Raw genomic sequence first — 18,587 nt, forward strand, 5'->3', positions numbered from 1 at the left:
TAGGCATCTGTGTAAAGGATGCCAAGTGATCCCCTAGCAATGAGTAGTACTGTTCTTGTTCTTTCAGTTGAGCTGCCTTGGATGATTTCTTTCAGTAAACTTGGATTTTGTCATGCATGGAGAACTGTGGATCCTTCACAGTGACTGCTGTAGTGAATGCTAAGCAAACCGTATCTTCTTTTTAAGCAAGCAAAATAACAAAATACCATACGCAAAAATATTAGACTTTTATCAAAATCAAATACTTGACATATGTTTAATCTGCTCTGTCTTTAAATATAAACAGTCTACATGACCAGGAAAAGTACTGCTCTTGCAATGAGTGTAGGGTAAACTTCTCCGTGTTTTGGATAGGATAACGTTTTGTGTAATGTTGTGTGTTAGAGGTCCCCTTCTTCTGCCATCCTCTGCACACCTATCTGGAGGTTATTTTGTAGGCTGTCTGCCACCTGTTTGTCCTCAGTGACTCTTATTTCAAACATTGTTTCCCAAGTCTCAGACTGTCATTTCTGAACCATAAAAATAAGTTACTGGAGTTAAAGGAATAGCATTTTTTTTCCTAATAGGTCATGTAATAGAGCTTTGGATTTTGTGGTAGGTATTAGGTTTGGCCTGGAAAAGAAGACTGCTTGCTTTCCAGCAGTCTTAATTCATGTCTGAGCAACAGAGTTATAGGTTAGAACAGTTTTGGGAATACATACTTTTCAAAATTTTTGTTGCTATTAAAGGTACTTGGTGGAATTTTTTTCTTAATCATCTTTTGATCCTCATTCTGTTCTGTAGGACAGACGTGGAGTTCAACGTGCAGAATAAAGCGCTAATTGCCCAAAAAGAGCTTTCACTCAGCTTTTGGATACATGGGGAAGGTTGGTAACTCGGCAGTCTTGCCAGGTTCGCTGTGCTTTGCTGACTAGAGGCAGCCTTGTTATAAATGTAAATGAAATTGCATTTTGCTGAGCAGAAGACAAGAGGCCAGTGCCAGGCTGAGCTGGGCAGCTGGGGCAAGCAGTGAGGGAAGAGATTGCTGGTAACTGGCAAGAGGATGATCTTCACCCACCTTTGTATTGGTAATCGCAGTGCTCAGACAGGAAACAGGGGGATCTAATTTGCTTGGAACATGACTCTAGCAGCATTTCCAAAGGTATTCAGATTCTGGCTTTGCCTAATGGTCCCTGGAAATTTGTCCCACATGTCCATGTCCATCCCTTTGAATTGAGAATGCTTCATTTGCCCCCTTCTCCCCACTCCACCCAAGTGACCTGCGTTGTCCTAGAAGCATAACTGTCATTGATTGACATGTGGTTTGTAGTATAATTAGGATGCAATCCATTGATTACTTTGAAAATTGGTATCAAAGTTGCAAGCTGATGTTGGAAGCTGGCTGGCAGGAAACTGTAGCAGAGATTGTATAACAGGATCCTGGGAGAGGAGAGATGGCACAAAGCTGCGTTTAGGGCAGAGGCATGCTGTCCTATGTATACATTGAAGCTAATTATGACAGAACAAAACCATGTGTTTTTTTTTTTTTTTTTCTGCAGTCCAATTGCCAACCTTCATTTTCATCTCTTACCCATACCCAGCAATTTCTTATGTTTATCTGAGGGATGTAGAACATCATTCAGTCATTACAGATACCTCCTTATCATGCAGCAGGTTAGACCATTGAAACTTTCGCCTTTCACTTCCATGTCAAAGGGGAAAAAAGAATTTTTATGGTGTGCCATTAGAAGCTGCCCATTTGCTGAGCTAGGGTAACTCCTAAGGAGAGCCAGCTTGTTGAGACTTGCTCTTGCATACTTTAAATTGCTGATTGCTGCAGTAAACCACAATTTTTATGCCCTAGAGTATAGTTGTTTTTAATAAAATTATCTGTAGCAATGCTACTTCATGTTATGACCCTGTCTGTGCTTGCAAGCTGAGCAGCCCAGAGCTTGGTTACTGTGTGCAAAGTCCACCTCTGGATTTCTATGTAGGAGGTCAGATCTGAGTCTCTGAGAGATTCAAGAAAATGCTGTAGATGCTGCTGTGTCTTGATAGAGGACAGCGCATTACTGCTTCTCCTCTGTCTTCTACCTGGGCTTTCAGGAGCTTTGCCTTCTTAATCCACTGCTAAAATAACTGACATCACTTTTACTAATACTTGGTACAGGATATATTTGTATCCAGAGTTGATATAAAGGAGGAAGGTAGAAGTTCTTTAATAGTCTTGCAGGTCTGACTTAAGAACCTACTGGTCCCAAATATTTTCAAGCTTTTCACTGTCCAGTTTGTGATTTTTACAATGTGAAGTGTTCAGCAGCAGTATCACTTGTCTGTCTCACTACAACAGTATCTCTTCTTTTCCCTTGATTCATATTTGTTTTCTGTACCCTATACTGGGGTGTGATCTCCAGGGCACTGCTGTTTCTAGAGCATCGCAAGCCAACTCTGGCCAACCTTATCCAAATTCAATTCCCACATGGATATAACTTATATCTTGGCTACTTCCCCTAAACAGACACAAACTATTCACTTTTGATGTGTCTGTATGTTCCAGAGAATGCAGTGACAATGTCGGTTTAATTTCAGGGACATTGCAGACAAACGTGAAGGGAGGTACAGTTGGCCTATGTTTGGTAAAACCCAATACTATGTAACCAGATAGTGGGATGATTATATGCCTTGTGTTAAGACATTTTTTAGCGTACATGCAAGGAGCTTCGAAGGCACTGCATCCTGGACTTTGTCATAGAAGGATATGTTTAGCAGTAGTAATCTCAGCATTTCATGTCCCTGAGTTTCTTCTGACTTAGGTTCTCTTGCATGTGCTTGATGTAATTCCTGACTGGTGGAGCAGAAGACAAGTCATCTAATGTTGCCCACTGCTTCTTGAAGAGTTTCTGTAAGCTGATGTGCTGTACTCAGTTTGCTCTGATGCTCTTGCAAACTGATGAACTTGTTGTAAAGTGGTGATAAAAGCCACTGGGGATTTTCCAGATATCTGACTTTGTCTTGATCTGTGCTGTGTGTTGCACAGTGTGAAATATTTTGTGCTATTTTGGAAAACATGTGAGCTCTTCATAAGCGTGTGTTTCAATATATGTATTTTATAAGTACTGTGGTTTGTTAGTTATTGTGTGCAATGTCAGAGTGCTCTCCCTTCAGTGAGGTGGAGTGACTTCCTTTGCTTGGAGAAGTCTCATGCTAACTTATACTTTCTTCAGTTATTATGACTGGAGTTACAGTGACTTTTGGCTGTTTGCAGCACTTTGTACTTGAAAGGTCAGCTCTTCATCCTTGGAACATATACGAGCTTAGCTCTTTTTTGTCTGTCTTATTTTTTCCTTAGTTAAAAAAAAAAATAATCTCTCACACACTTTGTTTTCATGTGGAACAAAGTACTTCTCAAATGTAAGAAAAATCTGATATTCAGCACTTTATAGATGAGTTAATTGAAAACTTAATAAAACATTTAGGGCTTCACAGTAAGCTGTAACCATTTGCAGATGTATTTCTGCTGCCTTCCAGGAATGGATAGTAGATGCCTGTTATTGTACATTATCTAGTATGTAATGCATAGAATGTGCATACATTGAAATTTTCAATGTAATTATACCTCCCTTTTCTGCTGCTTTCTGTGTGTCTGGAGATACCTAGCACCCTGGCTCATTTCTCCCTCATTTCCACTTGTCCCCTGTAGGGAGTTTTTTGAGCTAGTGGCAGTATTGCCTTAATGGTCACTGTTCCCATCTGCTTGTTCTCACTCCATGGTTTGTGCCTGTGCTATTGTTTCTTTGACAAATGTTGAGCTGGAGAAGGGAGCAGATATGCCTGAAATCGTGGTGTGTGTTGTGGGGGTGTTTTTGGAGTTTGGATTTTTTTGTTGTTCTCTCATCTTTCTTACTGTGCAGTCGTGGTCAGCTGAATAGGTATAGGGCTGAAAAAATTTTTTTGTATTTGGTATTGGAGAGAAAAGTGAATTGACTGTCTCATGAAATCTGCATGCTGGTCTGATAGATGTACGTTGCTCTGTCTCAGAGAAAGTGAGAACATTTTGCAGCAAGGTAAGAGGCTTTTCCTGAGGCAGGGAAAATGCTAGAATGCTTCTCCCTATATTTTGGTACAGGGTGTGCTGTATCTGAGGTGCCTTCATGCATGTGAAGGGACTGTGTTTCAGGGAGGATAGCCATGAGAAATGATTTGGAGTTGTTCCACATGAAAGAATCTCTGAAGTGGATTACAGTGAAGTACAAAGGTTGTTTTTATAGTGTGTTTTTCAGCTGGCAATGACAAGTTATATTATGAAAGCTCCTAAGTGATGTGAGTTCCTAATCCAATTTCTCAGAAGTGACTCGGCATCTTTAATTACATAGGCATTCTTGGTGATTACACCTACTGTATAATGCAGATAAGTCTCAGTGTGGTGTGTGCTGGTATCCAGAGGACCTCCTTATGAATGAGCAGAATGGAGGAGGCTCTGGTAATTACGGGCTGCTTAGAGTCAATGAGTTAGTATTTACCTCTGTATCTTACATAAACCTCCGTTTCATTGTGCTGATGCTTTTTTTTCTGGTGATCTTGCATGTGGTTTGTCCATTAATGGGTAATCATATTAAAAAATATTGAAGATGGAAAGAAACACATCACAGTTTTCACTTGGAAGCTGAAATGCCTGGAGGGCTAACGTCACAGAGCTATACTTTTCATGGCGTTAGCAGGTTTAAAACGCTGTTTGATTCCACACACAGCAAGCAGCAGATTTGTGGCACACACTTTTCTGAGTAAGTGTGCAAAAAGCTGGCCGTGTGCCTCCTAAATATGGCTGGGTTTGGATTTTACAAATAGCATTTTTAGTAAGATCCTGACATTTGTATATTTTTATAGTGTTGAAGGGATTAGAATGCCAGGATTATACCGATGTCAGCTTAGCTTTGTGTAAGAAACCCTTTTGCTGCCTTCAAGAGATCAGACCCATTCAACATTGCAGCCAGTGGTCAGTTTGTCAGAAGAGGTAGAAAAAAGTTCTTTTCGGAATATGATATTAAACTTGATCAATTCTCAGGACTTTCACAGAGAACTCATTTACTAAAGCATGTACTAAGAGCAGACAGAAGAATAATGGTAAACCAAATTACTGAAAATAGCAAAGAGCTATTGTTAAAGGGTAAGTACTTCATGTTGTTATTAATACCTACAAAGGATTATAGTGTTTTGAAACTATCAGTGTATCTTAACTGAAGAATAAAATCATTGCACTTTTTGAAACGCAGGATTATTAAATCGCTAAATCCTTTGAGTTGTGTAGTATCAGTCAACTTGATTGGTAAAGCTGCTCTCTAATGTAGTTTTGCAAAGTACAGTAGAAGTCTGATAGTAACTTCACACATGTTTAGAGATAAATCAAAGATCTGTGCTTAACTGTACACTTAATTCGGTACTCGGGTGCAGCCTAACTGTTGCGCAGGTTGTTGTCTGGGAGTCTTTGGCTGTTTCTTTCATGCAGAACACAAACAATTGTAGTCTTTAGAACTCCGAACTGTTTCAGAGGAACTAGTATATTATCAACAATACAGATTTTTAATTTACTTTTTGGTAAAACTGTGCTTTGTTTGTGTTACTTTTGTAGATGCAAAAGCCGTTGCTGATTATAAATATGTACATGGTATCTGCAGTTTAGTGTGTAATGAACTTTAAGAAGCACACCTTGTTGGGAAAAATTCAGTAAACTCAAAACTTGAACGACAGTGACAATTTAATAGTGAACTAAAGTGTTATGTATTAGTCTTAAAATGGTGAATGAACACATTATATTCTTAAAATACCATGAATGTCAATAGTTTAGCCTTTAAGCTGCAGTTTCTGATGGAAGAATGTGTCTGGGTCTGGCATGAGAGTGTTCAGTGTCTTTGGTGTAACTGATAGTTTGAGCCTGTGTTTAGAGTACAGAGGATCTCTTGGTTGCCTAAAAACTATCCAGGTAAAGATCTGTCCTTTCATTCTGCTATTCTTTCCTCTTGTACAGCTTTATCGTTGCACAGATTGCTGTCTGGTGCAACTGTGGCCTTTGTTTTCATAAAATACTGGGTCAGCCTGGAATTTACAGCTCATGCTTTCCGCCACCTTCACTGAAAAAGACCCAGTAGCCCAAGGACTTGTGTGAACTGGCATTAACGGATTTCAGTCAGTTACCTCATTATCAATGCCTAGTTTGTAGTGTGAATGAGTTTTATCTAACTAGGTGCTATTTATTTCCTGTTTCTCCCATTTCTGATGTAAATATAATTCTCCTAATAAAAAAACTACCTAAAACACCCCTGCCCTCCCAACACCAAGAACTTAGTAAAGTTCTAAAAATAGTTTGAGAACTTTTTTCTGAGCTTGAAATGTCACTATCAATCTTTTATGACTGCAAAATAACAAAATTCTTGTTTTTAGCTTTGAAAACCCAGACAGTTAAATCTTAAATCGTGATTTTTCTGGTTTTGCATGAAAAAAGTGTTTTGGATAATACTGAGCACTTAGTAGCTAAAGTGAAAATAAGTATTCCTCATTATCAGATTTGTGATGCCCAGCTGTCCATTCTGCTGCCATAAATGGGTTTGTAATCAGAATTTTCATTTTTTGAAGTGCTTCATGTTTCTGGTTATCTGTGTGTTGTCCATGGAGAAACAAGCATGTCAGATAGGCTGTCTTTTTTAAATTATTATTGTTATTATTTTAAAATAAGATCTCTATGTTGGACATTTACTGATGTTGGATTAGGATTTTTGCTAAACAGTTCAATGTGAGTAATTGAAGAAAAGAAGCGCTATCTGATTTCTATTTATGAAATTTATAGGTAGTGATCTGTGCAAAAATATAATTGTGAATTGAATAATTTGTTATTGTCTCTCAAATGAACCGAGAAAGAAGTTTCATAACAGTTCTGAGAGTGAATAATAGTTTTGTTTAGCCCAGCCACATGCGAGGAGCCATGTAAATAAAGTATATAAGCAGATTTAGAATGTATTTGAAACCAAACTGTCCTCTATGTGTTTCTTAGGTTATTTTAATATGACAGTCCCTTGATATACTCCAACAATACTCCTGAATGCTTTGCCGCTGAAATGTTGAGATCTTGGGGTTCTTGAACTATCAGAGGCCAAGAAACTTGTTTAGGGTTTTCTGTTCTTCAGCAGTACTCACTTCTACAAAACATTACTGCTGATGGATGATGAGAAAAAGGCTATCTGAACACAGCACAGCCTTTTCAAGGGAACTACGTTTTATCTCACAATACAAGTGCTTGGGAAAATAGTATCATTGTTAACATCTGGTAAGTGCTTTTCTCAAGAACTGTGTTAAAACAGCTTCTTTAGTACAAACAAACCAAACCAAACCCCTGAAGAGTAATAAAAATGGACATGGATAGCTTTTCATATAAAAACTTTATCCTCAAAGCTGTGAACAGATTTCTTCAAAAATAGTGTTATGACGGATAAAATTACCTGATTATGCAAGGAAGAAATATTCTGCCTGAAAATAATTTCTGTTTGCAGCAGTTCTGTTGTTCCTCTAAGTTTTTTCCCTGTAGAATACTTACCTTGCGTGTATTCATTTGCTTCTAGGTCTTGTGAGAACAGTAAGTGTAGCAAGCCTATTTTGGTTTTGCCATCAAAAAATCAAACTGAATTCTGTCCTAATTACCAATCATGTAGAAATTTGCAGATGATGTGGACACATGAAAATCTAGAAAAGCATAAATAAATCAGAACAGTACTAACTTGCTTTCCAAAGTGGGATAAATTTTGCATATATGAAATGTATCTATAAATGAGGCTTTTATTTAAGTTAGGCTCTCTTTCAAGGTAGTTCGCAGTGTTCCAAGATGTGTGTAGAGCAGAGGCACTCCAGGGGTCAGCTAATAGAGCCATCTGGGTAAAAAGCGAGCCTACATGACTAGTTGAATATAACTGCCTGCTCTTTAGTTGAGTGAAATAAGGTTAAAGGAAGCCCATACCAACTGCTTGGGTTTCAACTCTAATTTCTCATTTTAGATTATAGTGTTATTTGTAGATGGAATTTTTAAAATACATTTTTTTTTAATAAAAAAAAAATAATTGGTAAGGTTAAATAATGTTCTCTGTGCATGAAAATGGCTCAGTGTGTCCCTAGCTGTCACAGGCTTTGTGGACAGTGGTGCTTGTAAAGTAGTGTCTGCAAGACAGAAAAAAATGGGTGTTATCTACTATGCAGTCTATTTCTTTTTTTTTTTTTTTTTTTTTTTTTAAACTGTGGTGCACACAAAAGAGTCTGTACACTCATAGTACAATTATAAGTGAGATACTAGCTCTCATGCTGCTCCAGAAATTAAATTACATTGAGGGGAGGAGTGCTGGGCTGTCCTTTGAGCCAGTTTTCTAGTAAATATCTGCTGTTTGTCAGTTACAAAGAGGTAAATAAAACAATGGGTTTCTTTCTTTAAGTCTAGCATTTCAGTTCTAACTCTGATCCATACTAAAATTATTTGAAGAAATTTAGGCCATCAGTTAAGATTTAGCTCTTGATGTTTCAAGCAGGGAGGGTTGTGGCAACACTGCATGCCATCATCACTGGTTGTAGCCGTATCTGGAGCTTTGTCCAGCTTGCCTGCCTGGCACAGCATGTCTGAGAGGCTGTGCATTCCTCTTGGGTTACGATGAGCATGGTGTGTGGGCCTCTACCAACCTGCATTTAGTTAGCTCAGATGTATGCCTGTAAAAGCAAAGTGGCACTTGTTATCAAAGTTCAGCCCTCTTGGGATTTTTTTTTTTTTGTTTAATGCTTTAAGCCTTACTGCAGCTTAATTAATATTGTTATATTTTTCACTTTTCCTGTTATCTATGTTGGCTAGGCTAAAGCTAGTCAGACTATGTCCGTCTGTGCCTTCAGCATGCTGTAACTTGCCAGGTAGATAGAGCCTCCTTAAGAACTAGGTGAGCATCTCTCCAAGTTAGTCATGTGCAAATGGAAAGATCTGAAGTTGTTTTAAGATGTACTAATTTCTACTTATTTACCTGAATGTGATGAAGTAGGGGAGTGGTGGTTTTCTTTAAGGGAGTTCAGAAACTGACAGTAGAGGAGAATAAAACATGGACAGGTCGAGTCATGCAACTGCTCCTGCCACCTGCTCGCAGGGATGGTTATTCTTTTAGTAGTCCGACTGAGCTGACTTGATTGCTGTGAAGCTTCCTGGTCTTTCTTTAGGATAGTCTCTCTGTGCCTAGTTGTTCAACTTTCATTTATATTCACTAATCTGTTTTACTTATAGTTACTGTCATATATGTGTTATGTCTGTAGTTCTCTCTAAGTTCTGTTTTTCATCCCTCAGTTACTAAAAAAACCGCAGTGGGTTGCACAAGACTTGCACTCAGCATGCTCAAGCAGTGAAACTCTGTCTACCTGTCCTAATCCCCTTCCAGAAGAAAAGTAGTAGCGTGAACAGTCCTCTGTGTTCTTATTTTTTTTTTTTTTTTCCCATAAGACAATATAAACCTTTTGGAGAAGAACAGAATAAAACCAGTCAGTAGAATATCTGCTACAGTTTTGCTAATGTTTTTTCTTGTCAATGAGATAAAAGTTTGGACATCCATTTATTGTTTTTATTCTGTCTCCTGGGTTTGTGTATTTGCATGTTTTAGGAGTATGCACACTTAGGATTTTTAGGTTTTGTTCCGTGGAGCATCTTTGATGTTTATGGAACTCAGATGATATCACATGATGATGAACCCTGTTCTACAGACCTGTGTCTGTGCCTTAGTAGGGAAGCTGTAAAAAGTTCTGGGAAATGTGGTGGAGATGTTTAGATAAATTGTATAATTGTAGTAGTGGTTGCGAATAGAATTATTTGGTTTGGAAGAGAACTGGTAGCATTCAGAAATAAAATGCCTGAATTATTGCAAGATAATGAACACTGAGAAACAATCAAACAAGTGAAGAGGAAGCATTAACCTACTCGAAATATAGCTTGCCTGCCTCAAAAATTGAGATTAATTAGGGACTAAGGCAAATAAATTATTCTCTGTTGCAGCGTACATAGCTCCTTCTTTAAGAAACGTTCCTTGCAAAACAATCTTGCATGCATGATGAAAACTAACACCACATAGCTTCCACCCAAGACCAAAGACTTGGTAACTAAGAATGTGGAAAACTGTACACATATCACAAGATGGTGCTTGCCCAGGAGACTTCATGCTTCCGAATGTAAACTGCCCTTGTGTGAAGCTGGGGCAAGAATTCCCCGGAGTAGCTTTCCGAGGTCACCGCCGCTCTCTTCCAAAACTGATGGAGATAACAAGCTCTTCCCATGCAAGTAAGTCTCTTTGAAGCTGCTGGTGTGGCTTATTGGCAGATGGAATATACTAGAGAATTTTTTGATTGTAGTATGTATCATATACTGTGCTGCGATCTGTTCTACTCTATTTTGTCAAAGTACTTTGTGATTCTTGTTGAGGAAATGGGTCAACTGCCATAGGTTTTACTCATGAAATTGGAAACAGATTGTGAAAAGAGAGAAAATGAGATGAACTCATTGATGTCATTTAGGACATGTCTGAAAAATAGAGATTGCACTGGACGTGCAACTATGGCGAAGGTGATTTTGGCTATCACTTAATTAGCTGTATTTAACTTAACAACGTAGTACTCTTCCTGGATGGGCACACATCTCTGCAGCACCCAATTCTACATATTGGTGAAGTTAAAATAGAATGTCATTGTAAAGAACTTGAATATAAATTTACACTCCTTTGCTTCCTGTTGAAAGTGTACAGTGTTTGAGAGGGGGTTTGATGTGGCACTTCATTGGATCAGTAGCATCAGGCAGTTTGAAAATTCACTTATTTTTGCGTTGTGTGCAGTAATTCATGATGTGTATATACCTTCAGGATAATGGAGCTAGTGCTGTGAATGTGGTAAAAAGCCAGCTGTATTTCTCTACAATTTGAACTTTCCATTGACAGAAGAATGTGCCCTAGGAATTTCAACAACAATACTCTATTTCCAGTTGCTAGTTCTACTGATTTTTCTATTGCAGTTTTCTTTGTTTGAGCTTCCTGTGTGCAGGAAGATGTATAAACCAAGCACACTAAGGAGTCAAATTCAGAGAGAAAGTCTAATGGGAGGGAATTGGGTGATCCTTGAAAATGCAAATGGAAGATGAGAAGCTGGAAGCTCTTTTTGAGAGAGAGAGAGAGAGCAAGCTCCTGAAGAGACCAATTGTGAAAAATTTACTGGAGGTAAAATAGAGATACATTTAAAAACTCATGCCAGTTGACTGGGAGATTCATCTTAAGTCACTGGTCTTTGTCAGGCTCAGAGAGATGGTATGAAGTAGTCTTTCTTAACTAAGGATAGGTTGTACCGATGACAGTAATGAGAGGATTGGCATTTTGAAAGAGCAAAACAATTGTCATCTTATATAAAAATCTGAGATTGAATGTATGAGTTATCATGACATCAATGTGATTTTTATACATAAAAAGGATGAGAGCCTCTGTAAACATTATGAGTAAAGGAACACCATTATACTTTTTTGAGACAGTCATAAGCTGCATTTGTGAGATGAAGTTCCTGATGGAAGAACAAGGAAAACTAGACAGCAAAGAAGTGATTTAAAAATCACCCAGTGATTAAAAAAAAAAAAAAATCAGTTTGATTTTTTTCAAACATGCAATTACCAGAGCTAATATATAGGAAATGAAAAAAACAAAACAAAGCTACTCATGACCTTACTGTGTTTGGTAAGTGTAATAATGAGACGATACTGCACAGACCAAAGGCTTGAAGAATTGAGTAGACAGTATTTTTGTTGATGATGTCATTATCATTTGCACCTGTGTCCAGTTTAACGAGTAAAACCTATATGGCAGATAAGTACACTTCCTCAGCAAAAATCGCAAATGTATTTCAACCACAATAGGATAGAATGGACTGCAGCACAGCTTAGAATATGTACTGCAACAAAATTGATCTTGTATACTCCTCCTGCCAGTATAGACATAACAAATACAGCAAACAGTTTTTGCAGATTTTTAGTAAATGTTTACATTTACTGAAGTTGATAAACTTTTTTTTTTTTGATATACTGTGTTGCTAAGCTTACTGATATTTTTCTTGTAGTGTAAAAAATTCTATAATCTACAGCAATGTGAGCATCTCTTACATGTAGGTGGGGTCAGCAAATAAGCTGAGCTCACTTGATCAAGGCAACTGCTAATTAATAATTTGGTGTTTGTTGTCAGAGTTGTGAGAAAAGCAATAGGCACATAAACATAGCAGACCTCTATCTACAGATATTTTTGGTCAGCTAAGAGTTTACTTCCAGAAGCTTAACAGGACTTTTCTGAATATTGTTTTTCCAACAGTTTTGTTAAAAGCACCCATGAGCAGTTTCCAGCAAATTGTACTACTTTCCATGCATCCCTTTCCCTCAGTAAAAGAAGTATTGAACCTTCTCATATTTTTTTTGTTTATAGAAATTACTTTTGCAACAGTGCAGTATATGCTGATCACTGTGTGTAGCAGAGGAGTCTTCCATTTGCGTGTTTGGTTCATTTTGTAAGTTGATTCAGATTTCAAAATGAAGAGATACTTTCACTTCAATTATATTAAATAAGTTAGTGTAGCCTTGTTGAATTGATTACCTTAATCATTGAAAATATGTACCAAAAAATCCAGCTATTCAATCTCTTGCTTTTTATGTATTAAGTGTACAATAGTTGTTTAACTTGCAGTATTTTCATTTGAGTTAATAAGTTTTTTCTTTAATTTTCAATTTCTTTAGGGGTTACTTCTTTTGTGTAAAGAAAAAAAAAAAAAGTATTCCTTGGATTGATCCTTTCTTAAGGAGATACTGTTGGAAGTCTCTTTAGTTTGTATTGGCTGAAAGATGAGGGAGTGAAGAGTTATAGGCAACAGAAAGGAATTTTTGTTTGTCAAGCAGAATGTAATGGGACCTACAGGTCTGAGAACTTCTGAATACCAAAATCAATTTAATCTTTTTATCTTTTTCTTCTCCAGAGCTCATTTTATACTGTAGTGCCCTTACATTTTGTTTTTTTTTGTAAAGTTACTACTTGTTACAGAAAGCCCTACTAATCTTCCATGTTGGTTTTTTTTTTTTTTTTTTTTAACATTGTTCATTGCATATGTGAATGCTTTGTTTTTATTGTACCTGAGGTTAGGCTTTAACTTAAAAGCATAAGAGGAATCTGAAGAATGCACAGTCTAAATGTTCAAAATACAGTAAGGGTAAAGGCATCATGAAGTGAACATGTTTGATGTCTAGGATTAGTGGGCACAGTAAAAAATCAAACAATAAAACACCCCACCAACAAAAAAAAAAAAAGGGTGGGCTTTGGTTGATACTTACTTTTAATGTAATAGCAGAATCTAGTCTTTGAATTGCGTAGTCTTACTAAATCTACCTATTCTGTTGGGACATACTGCTCAGAAGTTGCTCTTAGATTTAGCAATGATTTCTAAGTGCACAAGAACTGTCTTTTCACTTGCCTACCATTCTGTATAAGAAATAGTTATAAAAGGGAAATTAGAGAATAAAGGTGCAGGTAGTTTTGTAGCTGTGATCCTACTTGTAAATTTTACTTTGAGGTGACTTTTAATTCTGTTTTAATGAAAATGGAGGAGTAGAAATAGAAAAAGTTCTACCTTGAGAGTAACACCTCTGATATTGATAACATTGGGTAACTTTGGATACCAAAAAGAAACATATTTAATTGACCCACAAGTTTATTCCTGCTGGTTTTCATCAACGTTACAAAGTTTCCTTGGGATATCTGTCTTTCTGCTTTTATCAGAACCTGCTTTTTTTTTTTTTTTTTTCTTTGCAGGTCATGGCAACCATAAAGAAAACAGCCCTTTCCTGAACAGTTCAGAAGCTGTCAAGGGAGGTGATTACTATGACAGAAATCTGGCCTTGTTTGAGGTAATGTCTAACTGTTTTTCATACTTCTAATGTGATCTGTGATCTTCCAAGATGGGAGACATTGAGCACATTATATTAAGTGGAGGACAGATCATTGCAAAGTTCCAGGCACTGGATTGGTACATAACTCTCACTCGCCTAAAAGGTGGTACTCAAAGTAGCCACGGTCTCCTGTATTATAGCTGTGGTATGAGTAATTCGAATTTCTCCTCCATATGCTTTTTTGTGGGTGTCTGTCTGTTGTCTGAGGTACCAATAGGCAGAGTTATCCTGTGTGATAAAAAAACTGACATTATGACCACCGAGGAGCATGAAGCAGAGAGGTATGACTGTTTCCATGTGAAAATAAGGAGGATCAGGCTCTCATGCGGGAGGCCAGTTGGAGCCACACCAAGTCCAGCAGAATCCTCCTCCACATCCTCACCTCACTGGCACTGCATTAAATGCAAATATATCATGGTGCAGTAAGACCAAGTTTCTAAAAAATGTTTTCAGAAGCTCAGGTGCTAGGGAGTGGTGCAGAGAGCTTTGTATGTCTCTGCAGCTGCTTTCCAGCTGGGCTTCTGAGTTACAGCCTCGCAGCAGTACTGGCAATATGCACCCCGTGTTTCCCATTCTGGGAACTCGGTGTGGGGCAGTGGAGCTGGCTCTGCACCCCGCCAGGTTGGAGCCTGCAGCATTCAGCACCATGGCATAGAGCCTGGACAAGTATACTGAACCTGCTGCTAGATAGGAACTCACCGTGAAAATGCTACAACCATGTCTGCAGGCAGTGTGCTTGAACTAAAAGACTTGGAAGCATGCTCCCAGCTGTGGTGTCTCCTCCCTCCAAGGCATGGTAAATCTGTGATCAGGATAAACTCGTTTGTAGGTCATGGACAGTTGGCTACTTGTGGCATGGCTGCTGCTAGTCACATGCCTGCCTCTTTCACAAGCAATAATACAGTACCACACCAGGCCTGCAGGCTCTTTCTGTGGTACCTAGAGAGAGGGAGGGGAGCATCCCAGAGGCCATGCTGCTCAACCTCTTTCTGGAAGGAATTGTAATCAGGTTTCTGAAGATGTGAACTGTAGATCAGAGGAAGGAGTAACAAACGGTGTGCTTGGCTCATGGCATCTGTTCAGCCATTTGGGGTCAGTTTCTGCATCAGGTATAAAGCACATAATGCTACTGATCTTACCAGAAACTGTTTGTGATGGTACACGAAGATACGGTAAAACTCCAGACAGTGAAATCCTGCTTAATTGGTTTTTATTTCCTGTGTAGAAAGTTGTTTCTCTTTCCCATGCATTATTTACTGTGCCATTAGACATGCCAGACATTTTAATTTCAAAGAGAAAAGGGTATTATTTTGTTCTGATTTTTTTTTTTCATTTTTTGTTTCTCCTCTTGAACTTACTGTTAGAAACAGAAGTTGGATGGGATGAATGTAAAGGTGTGAGGCCTCTGTATGTGTGGCTTTTGGGATTTTTATGTAGACCCACATGAATTAGATAAGATAGATTGAAAAATGTAATAAAACTATCAGAATGCATGCATGCCTACAAGGACTGGAGTTTAATCACTAAATCTCTGATTTGTTTGGCAACTTGACCTTTTCAAAATCTGTAGGTGTAAGCTAACATTAGAGGTACATGCAAGGTGCGTGTCCATTTTCTTACAGTCCCAAGGCTCAGACTTCTTTATTGCTGTGATTCATGCTTTTCAGCACCTAAGGAGAAGGCTGCAGATCTGTTGGCATATCCTTTTCCTGTAAGAGTTGCCCTCCTTTCAGAAAATTAAAACCTCTCATCAGTGGTTCAGGCACAATGAAATGTTCTGTCATTCCCTGGATGATTTTCCTGGTGTGTTCCCTGTCAGCCTCAGACATGCCAAAGCAGGCGTGACCCCAGCCGCTCTTCATAAACGCTGTGAATTGCCGAAGTTGACTAGTTGTCTTCTTCCACAGGAAGAACTTGATATACGACCAAAAGTGTCATCTCTGCTTGGCAAGTTGGTCAACTACACAAACCTTACCCAAGGTGTTAAGGAACATGAAGAGGCAGAAAGTACTGATGGCTCGAAGAAGAAAGTATCGAAAGTAAGTAAGGATTCTCTTTGTGATGAGCTGATGATCGGGATGATTCCCTATGTGATTTTTGGGGTCCTGAACTCCTTTCTGCTTTATCTTAACCTCTGTCAGGAGCTTTGACGGTGTTGCAAAGAAATAACATAGAACATGTAGGTAGCCAGGTGTTACCAAAGAATGGGGGCAGATGTAGCGGTTAAGCGGTGTGCACTACAGTGCACTTGCATACACCTGGTATGGGTTTAGGTAAGTAGGACAGGCTTTTAGCGGTGAACCAAATAGACAACAAAACCAAACCCCCAGCTTTTTCCTAGTGCTGTTTGAGCTGCCCAGCAATATCTGACACATCTCTCCAAGCCTGGTAGGTATGACACAGGACTTGCAGGAGACAACACCCTCCTAAAGTGGTGGGTGGAGGTCAGATCGGCCACCCTGGGGCAACTCAGGGCTTTCCAGTGTTAGGCACTTAGGCTACTGAATTCTGCCCCAAAGGATCTGCATTTAGATGGTTAGCCCATTTGGGCTGGCCTTGTAATCACTGGGTAGAAGGTGGGGTTTGATTGTTGGTAGTTAGATTTCTATCAGGGAGGGCTGTGTTCTAACTGCTGCTCTTGGTGCTCTGGCAGTCCAGCAAGTGTTTCAGTTAGTCCTAAACCCTCAAGTGGTGTGGTTGCATTTTATGGCACTTTGTCATTTTGCTTGCAGATTTTGTCAAAAGAAAGTTTTCCAAAAAGCTAAGATAGCACTTGAATTCTGCAGATTTTATAGTACTGCCCTGTCAAAGCTTGAGCTATTTCAGAAAGAGATGGCAGCGATAATATTGAAAACCAGCACATTGTTCTCAAAGAGAACGCATGTTACCTCATGCTGAATGCTGGATTCCAGCTCCCTTAAACTCCAGTTCCTTGCTCTGCATGGTTTTACACTGGGGTTAAAAAAATCATTTAGTCAACACGAAGCTTAAAATTTAATTGTATCTGAGTCTACATGCACTGAGTACAATAACTGCATTCTGGTACTAAAAGTTTACATTAAAAAAGCAATTTAAACATTTTAACTGTGAACTTCTTCAATGTGGTACTTGGTGTTATACTTATTGCTGAGTCTGTCCAAAGTTTTTACCTTTGTATTACTAATATGAAATGTCAGCTGCATCTCTGTTTTAGTGTGCTTTTGGTGGGAATGATGTCAGGCATCAACTGTTAATATGGTGTTATTGCATAATCTGAAATAATTTTCAGCCTCTTACTATCAAAAGCAGATCGATTATTATGCTAACAAAGGTGGAATGGAGGGGGATACAATAGGTACAGTCCTTACTATTTTGAGAAAGTTCTGATCACTTTTGCTGTTTATTTCCATATCAATTGCCTTATGAGAATACCAGGGTAAAATGCAGTCTAATCTGAAAGCTAGTCTCTTAGTACTTCCCTGTTGGAAAAATAATTGGGAGAATTTGGTGATGGTTCTGTAGTGTAAAGTTGGTTAAAGCAAATGCAGTATAATTTCATAAGGTAAAAATGGGGCAAATAACAGGAAACTGAGAAGTTGTTTTAAATCCCTGGCAGAAAAACATGTAAGGTTTGGTGTTAGTATTTCTATGTATAGGTATCATTTATGTAAACACTTGCATATTTTCAAACTGTTTACTGCCATTTAAAAGGACTGTTGTCCTTGTTAAAGCTATGCTCCTATGATAAAATAGAGTTCAGACTTAATGCTTGGGTTCTGAATTGTGCTTTACCATGTCCCAAAAATGTGTGTTTGCAGATTTGTCAGATGTTTTTTGTAGAAGGGGTTGGGCAACCATTCCAAAAGTGACAATATCATCCTCTGTTAATATCTCAGTATTTTCTGTGTAAACACTGGAGTTTCCTTAAGTGTATCTTTGCCTAGCATGTCTGTCTCTGGGATAAATTACATCAGCTGCAATATCATAACTGCAGTTTGAATTTCCTCTCCCTCTCTTGCCATAAGCAATATGAAATTTGAAACATCTTGTAGAATATAAGAAGGTTGAATATTAACTTGGCCAATAATTATAACCATTAAAACCAGTCCAAAGATACATCTAAAAAGTCAAAAAAACAGTTAAAAAAGTCAAAAGCAGTAACTGTACCATGCTATGGAATGAAGGTATCCAGAAACTGTGCAACACATTTGTTTTTAATAATCTTTGAAGTATAAATCAATGCGCTGCTGTTACCTTATCCTTCCCTTTTAAGCATTAGTACAGAAGCAAGAATATCCACACCAGCATGATAGCAGGTGCTGTTTTTAAGTACCAGCATTGTTAACTGATGCGTTGCTGGATGCTATACTGGGTGCACTCAGCAAATACGTACCCAGCCAGTGTGACAAAAGGTAAGCTGCGTGTCCTGAGGTGTCACTTACTGGAATTGGCATCTCATGGGCAAGACCTGGAGTGAGGAGGATGAGCAGACTCTAGATCTAGCATTCAAAAAGTGAATGAAGAAAGCAGTCCTTTCAGTAAGGCAATATATAATTCTCTATCTCAGCAGGTAAGACAGGTCTCTTGGTGAATATCTTTTTGTGACCTAGCACAACCCTGCCAG

At 38.4% G+C, this 18,587-nt stretch overlaps 1 protein-coding gene across 7 annotated transcripts in view; it reads left to right on the forward strand.

The window, feature by feature from the left end:
* Positions 1-18,587, forward strand: part of SLC12A4 (solute carrier family 12 member 4) — a 51,530-nt gene that overhangs the window by 7,101 nt on the left and 25,842 nt on the right. For 4 of the 7 annotated variants that reach the window (XR_006165730.1, XR_006165731.1, XM_042797477.1 and 1 more), the window contains exons 2-3: positions 13,848-13,942; positions 15,892-16,023. Coding sequence is in view for 5 of the 7 variants with exons in the window: in XM_042797477.1 (XP_042653411.1) it covers positions 13,848-13,942; positions 15,892-16,023 (227 nt within the window). In the remaining 2 variants the exon portion in view is untranslated. Of the gene's footprint in view, positions 1-4,801; positions 5,144-10,027; positions 10,310-13,847; positions 13,943-15,891; positions 16,024-18,587 lie in introns of those variants that run through there. The other 3 variants (XM_042797479.1, XM_042797480.1, XM_042797481.1) reach the window with 2 other exon arrangements.

This window comes from Tyto alba, unplaced genomic scaffold (genome assembly GCF_018691265.1).
Source record: "Tyto alba isolate M040663 unplaced genomic scaffold, T.alba_DEE_v4.0 Super-Scaffold_26, whole genome shotgun sequence".
In the NCBI taxonomy this organism is placed as follows: Eukaryota; Metazoa; Chordata; class Aves; order Strigiformes; family Tytonidae; genus Tyto; species Tyto alba.